The 12,046-nt window shown below is 33.4% G+C and overlaps 1 protein-coding gene across 2 annotated transcripts in view; it reads right to left on the reverse strand.

Moving 5' to 3' along the window:
• Positions 1 to 243: 243 nt before the first annotated feature.
• The window catches only part of LOC106069509 (cytochrome c oxidase assembly protein COX15 homolog), a 35,243-nt gene continuing 23,440 nt past the window's right edge, over positions 244 to 12,046 (reverse strand). Inside the window, exons 1-10 of one of the 2 annotated variants that reach the window (XM_056022957.1) lie at positions 11,750 to 11,996; positions 9,967 to 10,068; positions 9,610 to 9,758; positions 8,994 to 9,116; positions 8,008 to 8,194; positions 7,418 to 7,585; positions 5,352 to 5,433; positions 3,296 to 3,450; positions 1,289 to 1,402; positions 244 to 690 (exon numbers count right to left, since the gene is read on the reverse strand). In XM_056022957.1, the coding sequence (XP_055878932.1) occupies positions 559 to 690; positions 1,289 to 1,402; positions 3,296 to 3,450; positions 5,352 to 5,433; positions 7,418 to 7,585; positions 8,008 to 8,194; positions 8,994 to 9,116; positions 9,610 to 9,758; positions 9,967 to 10,068; positions 11,750 to 11,818 (1,281 nt within the window). In that variant the 5' untranslated portion in view covers positions 11,819 to 11,996 and the 3' untranslated portion in view covers positions 244 to 558. Of the gene's footprint in view, positions 691 to 1,288; positions 1,403 to 3,295; positions 3,451 to 5,351; positions 5,434 to 7,417; positions 7,586 to 8,007; positions 8,195 to 8,993; positions 9,117 to 9,609; positions 9,759 to 9,966; positions 10,069 to 11,749; positions 11,997 to 12,046 lie in introns of those variants that run through there. The other variant, XM_056022968.1, reaches the window with a different exon arrangement.

Raw genomic sequence — 12,046 nt, forward strand, 5'->3', positions numbered from 1 at the left:
TTACAGAAATTTCTTTTCATAAATGCTTTGTTTGATTTTTTAAATAGTTTGATGGGGATTCCTTGACAGTTTTTCATCAATTATAATGCCAAACTCAAAGAGTTATAATTCCATGTATTAAGAAAAGCATAATCCCTGTCTGCTCCAGCTCTACTCTCTTGAACAACTGTCAAATTGACAGGACATCATGTTACTTAAACAAAACACTATTCACACAATAAATTTTTTTACACTATTCAAACATAAGTCTTATAATTTATTCAGACAAAACATTTTGTTCATCAAGTAACAGTCAAATAATATTTTTTAAAAATATTATTTTTTTTTTAGATCTTTTCTCGTTAGGCCAATGGCTAATTTAAAACAAAAAATTTATTACATGCAATTCAATGATACATAGTTAAAATTCATTAATACTTCTGATTACAAATTAGATTTGAGAAAAAGGGGGGAAAAAGTGTACAAGGGCTGTGTCATTAACCAAATATTTTAAGTACTTGAGAGCGAAACAGCAGCTCAATACTGACTTCTTGGGTATGGTGACCTGTGACAAGATAACTATTTGGGCATACGTCTCAGCTCATGAGCTACCCAAACCGCCAGACTCAGTAGGACCAGTGACCCAGACTGGTGGGTGGCAGCAATTGATGTAGGAACATAGGTCAACAACGTTGTGATACCAAGGGCAGCCTGAAAAAGAAACATGAACATTTGAGTTCCGAAGCATTAATAAAATGTGCACAAGACAAGAATCATTGCTACATTTCAATAAAAACATTTCTTACATTATAATCTAATGCTTTAAGTGCTACAATACCAAAATGCTAATTAGTCTTTTATGTTGTTTGTTTTCGCTGACATATTGAAAGTGATTTCATTACTGAGGTGACAATATATTTCTAATACAGTAATACAGATTTTGATATGTTTATATATATATATGTATTTATTTATAGTCGCGAATATTGAAATGTTTTTCCCATATAGTACATAATAAAGCTTTTTTTTTTACCAATTTTGAAACATATCATGCTATTATAAAATATTTATTTGATTTTCTGATGTAATTAAAGATAAAAATGATATAATGGTTAAGAAATAACAATAAAGAAATAGAAGACAAAATCTACTGAGTGGAATGTACTATACAACAAAAAACTGCACATTAATGTATAACTGTTTTATCAGTTGTTATGCTTTAATGGTCTGAACATTAATTTTAGCAGCTTTGGTTTTCCCCTGTACTTTTTACAACATATCAGAGGTAAATATTAAGTTCCACACTTACCTGCCCAAAGGCCATACCCAAGAGACAGGTAACAGCTAAACGGGCTCTAGGATGAAGTGGTGCTTTCCTAGACACCCACCAAAACCCTGTGATGAAACAGACTGTCAGCTCAGCCTGTGAAATAAAGTCATGGTTTTTGGGAGTCACTAAGTTTAACTAAATGAATGATATTTCTTAGGATAATCCTTGTGTAACGATGATGTTGATTTTCTTTTATCTAATGGTGCAATCTTGCAAAATGACAAACTTAAATGTTGTCAAATAATTAGGATTCAGAAAAACAAAATTTCATGTAAAATAAAAAAAATTAAAGTATCAAGATAAAAAAAAAATATTTTTGTTCAAGATTCAATTAGCCTCATAATGTGCACACCTGACCATCAACTCTGCCAACAAAACATTTCCCTTTTATTAATAGAGAATGGAAAAAATAAAACACCTTACTCCAAATTATCATAGCAATCAAGGCGATTCATTCAACATCTAGGTAGCAAGTGAAAGGAGGTGCGGTGGCTGAGTGGTAAAGCACTTGGCTTCTGAACCAGGGTACCAGGTTCGAATCCTGGTGAAGTCTGGGATTTTTATTTTCGAGATCCTTGGGCACCTCTGAGTCCACCCAGCTCTAATGGGTACCTGACATTAGTTGGGGAAAAGTAAAGGCAGTTGGTCGTTGTGCTGGCCACATGACACCCTCGTTAACCGTAGACCACAGAATCAGATGACCTTTACATCATCTGCCCAATAGACCACAAGGTCTGAAAGGGGAACTTTACTTTTTACCTATTCCCCTAAACTCTGACCATTTTCACTAAAAACATCTTGCTAGAAAGCCTACCCCTAACAAAAAAATGAAGATAACACCTGTAGTATAAATGAATTTTATCTTGTATTGCGTAAGAACATAAAAACTAAGGCAAAATTTGAAACGCATAGAAAATGATTTGTTAAATCGAGCTAAATTGAAGACAGTCAAGACTCTTGTTATATAAGCATGCAGTAAGTAGGCTATGTGCCAAACTATACAGTAATTTTTCTTGATTAATTTTCAGTTTCAACTTAATTATCTGTGAAATGATCCACTATTACCACAGAACATTACTATCAACACATGAGATCAACACTAGTTTAAAATTACTAAGGTCAATAAAACAGTGTTCAAGTACAGTATAGTCATGAATAACTCAAAGTATGACAAAGTTTGTGAAAATGCAAAATTTTGAAGAATAGGGTTAAAAAAGAAAATATCTAAAATACAAAATGTATTGATTGCTAAGAATTCTGCAAAGAATAAAGTTCCCAAAATATCTGCTTTATGAAAGCATGGAATCTTTACCAGAGTGCGTAGAGGCAAATCTCTAAAAAGTAAATAAAAGAAGAAAAAAACAGTTTATAATGAAGAAAAAGTCTATAATGAAAAAGAACTGCAAAAACTGGCTATCAGTTGGGTGCCAGGGTGTGGTTGAGTTATTCATACTGCTGGGTAATAGAGTGTTGGGTATTCAGGACTCCAATGTATTTAAAACTAAGTGCAAATCAAAGATTCTGTTTCACTTTTAAATAAAAATATAACATTTGACAAACACTCTTTGAACAGGTTGAAAAAAAAAAACAACTATGCACTGCATCCCACCTCAGGAGAGAAGAAATGAGAGTAACTACATTGACATTTATACATTCAGTATAATTATTTTTATTCCACTCCCCAATTCCATTTTTATATTTTGCTACTTCCCCCAATCAAGGACTGACAAGCATTTAACATGTCACATTAGTGGTTATAATGGTCAATCAAAGAAAGATCCACAAGCCCAACAACATTGACATAATTTTTAAGATACACAAGTAGGCAGAAAAAGAAGAAAAAAAAAGAAACAATGATGCCTTAAAGTGCAAAATACATTTTTAAAACAGCAAGCATCTGGGAATTCTAAGATTGTTGAAACTTTTGAGGGAATTTTCTTTATCTGACAATGTATATGATAAATTTAAACAAAAAAAAACACATACCAAATGTCTGTGATTAAACTGTACAAAGGTTGGATTCTCAAAAACATTTTTCCACTTTGGGGAAAGCGACCACATGTCATCAGGAAACCATTTATCAGCCATCTTAGGATATGAGTTATAGGTCAGTCCAGCATCAAGACCAGCCACAAAAGCCCCTGTGGACAATATTAATGTCATTAAACTGAGACTGTCTAAAGGTCGATAAATATGGTAAAACATGGTTTACTAATTTACCAGAGTTTTATCCGTTAAATTGGTTTCAAGGATAAGCTATTTAATTAAAAGATGATATATCTTATATTTTGTTATCTTTACAGCACCAAAAGGTTAAAACAAAGCAACCGCAAGGTTGAAACCTTTTTTAGTTTTATACCAAAGAAAAAAACATGAAGAAGAAAAGTGAATAAATGTAGTTGACATGCATGTATAAAATCTGTGTCTGTTTGTAATGCAGAGCATTTTTGAAAATCAGCACTTTAGTTTGTTTTTTCTTCTCCATCTGGTGGCTCCAGTGTACAAAACTCTGGTTACAATATACTTAGCTCTGCCACTGTCTAAGTAAAAAGTAGTAATGCTTTCTTACAAGTAGCTTTGTCCTTTTTCCTAAACAAAAATCTCAAAAATAATTATTTTGTTCCTTAATTATTTTTTTTTTAATTTGTGTAGATGTTTTCTTCAAGGTTTGACAAGTTAAACTTTGATTGGTCCAAATATTATAAAATGTTATTTATTATTTACTAGTCGACCGGCGGCGTAGCATACGCCCCTATTTTGCAGGGCTAACCTTAGGCCACTGCAACCTATGCGACCTCAGTGGGCCCAGCACTTTTATAGGACCCGCGCTAATTTTAGGTGTATAAATTATTAAATTAAACCATTTTAAAACATATTACAGATTTCCCGCGGCCTCCTGACGATTTAACAGGAGCTTCTGGAAATCTCCTGAAATTGCAAAATATATGAAAAAGTCCTGGAAATATCCAGAAAATTATTAAAATCTTTTGAAAACTTATACTAATCTCCTGAAATATACAGACAAAAATTGTCTTTTTTTTTCGCTAGAATAAACTCCCTCCATCCGAGTTGCAAAAATAAAAGATTGATCTTTCCATTGTGTCCAAACTCTTGAGCGTGCTCTGTTGCCTCGATAGTTACTACATAGTAGATTACTCCCCCCCCCCCCTTTTTTTTTTTACATGAGGTAGAAATAATAAAAAAAAAGAGTGATATTGCAACGTTCCTGCCCTGCTATGTTGTGACTACGTGTTCTCCCCCCCCCCCCCTCTTGTTTTCTTGTGGACTATCCGCAGAGTGATCTTTCCTTTACTTCTTGTTTGATCTGTTGAGGGAAGAAGAGAATTATATATATAGATTTATGGAGTGATTTGGAGACATGCAGCAGAATTAAGCAGAGAATAGATGGAGTGATCTGGAGACATGCAGTGGAAGAAATGCTCCGTCACCTCAGTGTGGCACCTCAGTGGAAACGTCGGCCCGGGGAAGCGGAAAGGCTAAGTACGTGAGCAAACAAGGCTCCCAGTGAGCTACCACTGTATGCTCTAGTGAGTGTACCTGCACGTGGTGGGGATGTGAGAAATGCTTGATAACCAGTCAGAAACCCACTGCTCCGTTCCCAACAGGGGCCATACGGGTGGTAATGGTCCCCCCCCATTGGGTGCGGTGGCACATTATAGGCATATGGAGGGGAGGAGCTCAGGTTGTGGCTAGGAGGACGTGGAACATGACAAGCCGGATGTGATTAAATGATCACCTGTTTGCCTGGGGACTCCAGACAGAGGGGTTGGTAAAGAGCCAATTACTCATCATGGCCATGGGATATAATCCTTTCCCGGGTCACATGGTTCATAAAAGGGATGCTGTCATTTCGAACCATATGTTGAGCAGAGAATAAATGGATTGATCTGAAGACATGCAGCAGAATTGAGCAGAGAATAGATGGAGTGATCTGGAAGACATGCAGCAGAATTGAGCAGAGAATAAGTGGAGTGAATAGAAGACATGCAGTAGGATTGAGCAGATCATTTAATTTACTTACCTGACATGGCAGTCACAAAAACAGCTGTCATTACACCATGAGCCATGCCCCGTAGTTTGGCAACACTTCTTACATCTGGGAGCTAAGAAACACAAAAATATCATTGTGACCTTTAACTCTTTCTACTCAACATGAATCAATCTGCTTCAAAATCTCCCTCCTCCCATTAAGGACAGCTTATTTTTACATGCCAACACTATGAACTGATACAAATGTGTGACTTCTTTGTTAAAATTGGATGGCTGCCTGGTCCTGTGGTTTGCGCACTGGACTGTCGTTCAGATTTATCAATGGTCCCGAGTTCAAACCCTGCCTGCTCCCATCCCCCATCATCCTGCAGGAGGTTTAGACTAGGAAGTAAATTATCTTCAACTCTGAAGGGACATCCAAAACATGTAAAACAAAACAAAAAACAATTACATTACAGAGTAAGCTAACTAAACAAAATCACAAGTGACATTACAAAATGTTTAAATGTGCTCAGTACCTAAAAAAACATCCATTTTATAATTGATAGGCCTAAATTCTATTTTTTTAGTGTGCCATTAACACAAGTTGTATAGGGGTTAATTTTGTTTTTTTTGTTCAATGCAAAACTAAACAATTAACTTTGATTTTTTTTTAATTAATTAATAAACATGTTACAAAAACTGTCAATTAGAGTGTAAAGTTTGCTCTAAAAGGGTTTGAATCCCTCTAAGCTGATCAGGAATAGTTTTGTTTTTCTCCTGGATAAGGAAACTATGTTAGGGGTTAGCATCTGTTCAAAAACATTAACAAAATATTAGTCATGATGCTGGACATTTGCTAAACAAAACAATGTGTTGGCCATGAGTCACAATCCTTGTTTTTTTTAAGTATAGTGTCAATAAGTGTGGGAGGTGGATTTTTTTAGAAATGCTTTAGAATACATATTGCACCTAAAACTCTAAAAGTTTTTCATACAAGGTGTTAAATATCCATGATGTCCCATCTCTCATTTGTCCCTTGACTTTTGTCATAGGGGTGATGTGACTGAGTAACCAAGAAGAGAGAGGCTGATCCATTCTTTTACATTGTCCAGCCAGCTTTTCTTTGGATGACCTTCTCTTTATGCTCTCTCCACTGTACCTTGAAGGATACAGCTGTAATTTTAATTTTACTTGGAAGCTAATGTTACTCTTCCAGATTTTCCACAGTTTGCTATGACAGCGGGTGCCAAACTTAAATGGGTTTTTATCTCTTTAATTGATCCTCCATCATTTTGTATGTTTGACATTAGGTATTTAAATTTTATAAAAATAAATACAATTCTAAATGCTTCAAGTGATATTATTGTTAACAAAAAAGCTCCAACCGAACACCTATCCTAGAAAAAAAATCTTAAAATGCTAAAAAAAAAATATTAAACATAATAACCCACCATTTGGGACACAATCTTTTACCACAATAGAGAAGACACAAGCCAACTATCACAAGAACTCTTATTCCCTTGGCAATTAAATCATTGAATAAAATGCAATCTAATTGATTATTTAATCATTTAATTATCATTTAATTTGAATTGACAATGTTTAATCTTCATAACCCACCATTTAATGTTTTCTAACATCACAGTCACAACACAATGGATCCTCCCTGGGCAAGGGGCATTATGAAAAATGAAAAAGTGGACAGACTATCAAAGGTGCGGGTCACCATGGAACAACCAGACAGGCCTGTAAACAACAACACTCTCAAGTGAATATTATCCAACAATCATAAAGAGGACTGGCTAAACCAATGGGCATCAATTTCTGACCCAGCATGTACCATTTAAAATTTTACAACTAAGAATAGGACACACACTTTTCAATGTTAACATCACAGAATAAGTCCCATACACCCACTGTACCGAACCTTATAAAACTATCAATCATATCCTCTTTGAATGCCCACATTTGTTTCACCTTAGACAGACCCTATTAATACAAAAACCCAGCATAACCAACAGCAAGCTTTTCTTTTCCATGGCACAGACTGCAAAAGAGCTCACAACTCATCAGCTAAAGGCTGGCTAGAAGAAGAATTTCACAGAATTCACTGACCTTTACAGGTGTTAACAGATGTGAAAGTCCCTGCCACAAAAACAGGGTGTACAAAATAAAAGCTGAGCCAAGGTGTGCTGCCAGTCTGTAATGGCTGACTCTAGGAACATCATTGGGACCAGACTTTTCTTCCAATCCACTCTTCACCATGTACCAACCCAAAAATCCCTGAAAAGAACAAAATAGAAAGGAACATAATGAACAGCATTACCAAATTTAAAATATTTAATCTTTAAAATTGTCAAATGAAATCATCATGTCACAAATTTTAAAGTTAAAAGTGCATTCAATCTCAGAATAAAGATGCTAAACTAGTCTCTCAACATCTTTGGTAAAAAAATATTTCATTTTGAACAAGATAAATCCCCTACAGACTTGAGGAGTTTAAAAGTCTTACAAATATAGTTTAACTGAAAGAACAGAAGAACACAAAACTTTGCAAGTACATTATCTCAGTTTTCATTCATTCAACAATATCACACATTCAAAAACAAAATGTTATGATACTTGGACGACCCACTAAAATTAAGAATACTTTAGTCCTCTAAAAACTAACAATGTAACAATGATAAGTAGCTTTAAATTCAAACCTGAAAAGCAAGAAGACCTCCATAAACTGCAAGTCTTGGCTTCAGGGATTTTGATATCCAGCCTTTCTTTAAGAAGTATAAGGCAGGTAAGAAAAAAGCCACACCTGTGGTCCTTCCCCACATCCTGTGACCCCACTCCATGTAATAGATAAATTTGAAATCTGACAATGTCATCTCTTTCTCCATGCTGTGCTCACAAAAAGAAGACAACCATAGATTACATTAACCGTAAAACATTTTAAAACATACATTATGGTAACTGTAAAACATTTAAAACATACATTACATTTACTGTAAAACATTTAAAACATACATTACGGTAACTGTAAAACCTTTAGTACTTAACATCTATTTGTCTTTTCAAAATAATGATCAAACTATGAGAAGAAAAATATCAGTACGCTCTTGGGTTGTTGTTTTTTTTACATCCATTTGAAGCCCAAAGGAAAAAAAAAAGTTAAGGCATCTCTTTTAAGAACCGTACAAGCTGGAGGGCAGATGATGTAAAAGTCATCTGTGTCTATGGCTGATGGCTAAAGAGGGTGACAACATCCAACTGACTTTATTTTACCCAAACATGCCAATACCCCGGTATCCATCAGATTTGGATGGACTCGGGGGTATCCTAAAAATCTCGAAATTCAAGATTAAAAAAAGTTGAAACTGGTAGAAAAAATGTATATTTTAAATTTACCATCCCAACAAAGCCTTCATTGGAGTGGACAAAGATTAATTGGGTGTCCAAATATGGCCAACCAACTAAACTTTAGTTAACACACTTTATGAATTTATTACAATTGGGACATTTTCAAACCAATTTAAAATGTCCAGCCTGCACTAGAATATCAAGCTTCAAAGCTGACTACATTACCATTTATCCACTCTGCCTCCTGATTCTTAAGATAACACCATTTATTTCTTTTTTACTTTTCTTATGTGCACAAGGCAGATAGTACAACAATGGAAAAATAAAAACACATAATTACTATTTGTACTCTGGATACTGTTTATATTTTTCAAATTCTTCCAGCCATTCAGCTTCAGACTTTGGTGGCTTCATGTCTTTTATCAGCCGCCAGTCGACCATAGAAAGTCCAGACTCTGTTAATCTGTTAAATTTTTACAAATATCTTTTTAAATGTTGAAAACAATGTTAGATTTAATCATTTGAAATTGGTAATAGTACTTCACAGTTGATTCATATTAGGAAAGATATAAAATAGGATGACAAATTACTTTGAAAAAATGAGTTTTTGATAAAGACAATAATCTTTAGAAGTTTAAATGCAGTTTATTAATATTCAAAATATTTTTTCTTTCCATCAATGCAGTATACTAGCTTGCACTAATTTCAATATAAATCATTAAAATATTTAATCAGACAAAAGGCCCTTTTAGTACCAAATGACAGAAAAACTTAGCTTTAAATTTATTTCTTATATGTATGTTACAAATGTTACTTAAAAGAGAAGATGATTACGAAGATGGTTTTGGAGGAGTTTATTTAAAAATGTCAAAACATGAAAGTTTAAACCTAAATTTCAGGTATAATTAAATTAATTGCTATTTTAAAGTAATAACAAAAGTGGGATCAGCCTTGACCTTGTCACACCTCCAAGCACAACAGCACCAAAGCACATGCCAGCACATCCCATTAGCCAATATCCAACAATTTTTTGTGTTCTAGAGGACTCCACCGCTACATTTGTCAAGCATCTCCTTAAAGGTGACAACAGCGAGGATCTTAGAGACTGTTGAAATAATTAAAACAAACAGCATTAGAAAATATAAAATTTAAATAATGCTGGAAAAAATACTACAAAGCTACTGATTTAGTATTTATATAAAAATTACTTTAACTAAAAATCCATTAAGTTCAATTAAATTTTTTCTTATTTTTGTAAATATTTATAATAATTAATTAAAAATGCTCTAAAGTTCAGCACATAAAGCACATACCCAATTAACTGTCCTATTTGAAGCTTGTTGTAATTGATGATAAGCTTTAATTGAATTTAGTGAAGGTTTATTTATTTCTTTGAAACACTGCAAGCAGGTAATCTAAAATATATAAATATATAGACAATCAAACAAGTAAAATAAACAAATATATATGTAAAAATAAAAACTAGATCTATATTAATATTATGAGTATCTATATATATATAATATAATTATCTTCATGGCTCAACAGTTTGGACACCAAGAAGTAATGGAAAGATCACTCTTTTATTTCTGTAAGTCAGACTAGAGTTACCCCATGCAACTTATACTGTGACAGAGAGTGAGGCCCAGAATAAAAAAGAGGGGGGAAGGGGGGTTGCGAGAAAATAAGTAGTATTCACCTGAACAAGTAATCTACTCTATATTCACCCGTCACTAAATAGCAAGGCGGACTTAACCATTGCGGGGCCCTATGCAAAAAGGATTTCGCTGGCCCAGTTTGGGTAGGGATACGAATAATAAGTGAAAATTAAGAGTTTGTATTAGAAAATAAATTCCTCTTTGCATTTATTCATTCTTTACTATGTACAGAATTACTTTATGAGTCTTGCAGGTAGCGAAGTCATACAATATATCATAAAAATTCTGTTTCCTATATCGATAACACTCAATAGCAAGATTTACCAAATGTTTCACTCTATCTTAGAGAATTGTTGATTTCAAATAATTCTTCATTAGTTTGAGGCGCGAGAAGCTTCTTTCACCAGATTCCACAATTACGAATATTGCATAATGCCGTTTTTATTTATCGCGTGTAGGATTGTCGTTTTCCATATTGAATGACATCCCAAAATGACAATTTTGGTCTATACATTTCAGGAGATTTTTACAAGTTTTCAAAAGATTTTAATAATTTCCGGAGATTTCCAGGACGTTTTAGTATAATTTGCAATTTCAGGAGATTTCCAGGAGCTCTTGGTAAATCAGGAGGCCGCAGGAAATCTGTTATAAGTTATAAAATGGTTTGATTTAATAATTAACACCTAGAATTAGCAAGGGTCCTATGAAAATGAGGGGCCCACTGAGGTCGCATAGGTTGCAGTAGCCTAAGGCTGGCCCTGCAAAATAGCGGTGTATGCTACCCCGTGGGTCAGCAACTTTAAGTTGTTTTTTTTAATATATTTTTTTTGCATTTTTACTAACAATATCTTACTAAACTTTAAATTTTACATAAATGGCAACACTGTCAGTGTTAGAAAGTGTCTGGTAATAGTGTCCTCATATTCTTGATATATACTCTGAATTTACTACATTGCGTAAACCCCAAAAATTTACATTTATTGTTACTAAAATATGCATATATAAACTAAGAAAAATTTAATTTAATTAAAAAGTAAGTGCTTTCTTTTGTAATATATGGTATGCTTTTAGATATTAGTTACTTATTAGTATTTTTATTAATAAGAGGATATCATATTTATGAAAAGCGTTTTGGAAAAAGTCTTAGGCTTTAGGCTCCACTAAAATTCTGCCCACATAGTCATAGTGACATACTTCTTAAATTCAGCCCTTCTAATAAAATAATAATTTACTGGATTCTCTATTTATACAATGAATAATGTAATATCTATCATAGATTTAATTTACTTCATAGTAAAATAGCATTATTTATTATGTTTAGTTTATTCTATTTTAGTATTTACTATAAGTATAAGTATAAATTTTATAGATCTAGTTATACTAATAAATAAAGTTACATAATAACATTAACATTAACTCATTAACATACTTTACATACTTTATAATTTGTCAAGTGTTTAAATTGTAAAGTTTTGGCACAAAACAACGTTCGTCCTAGTCCTGACATTTTTGATCTAGCTAGAACGAAATTTATTTTGTCACACTAAAGTATAGAGTTTAGATATTAATCTAGTTCTAGAAGATGATTAGATTTATTTCTTTATACGCATATCACGGCATATGTTTCATATATGCACTCTTTCGTCAGAACTTTCGTTTCTTAACTTTTTAGTCGTCAACAATTTAGAATATCAACCCACTCTTCAAATTAAAAAAAACAGGATTAGTATCAATC

Source organism: Biomphalaria glabrata, chromosome 1, assembly GCF_947242115.1.
Source record: "Biomphalaria glabrata chromosome 1, xgBioGlab47.1, whole genome shotgun sequence".
In the NCBI taxonomy this organism is placed as follows: Eukaryota; Metazoa; Mollusca; class Gastropoda; family Planorbidae; genus Biomphalaria; species Biomphalaria glabrata.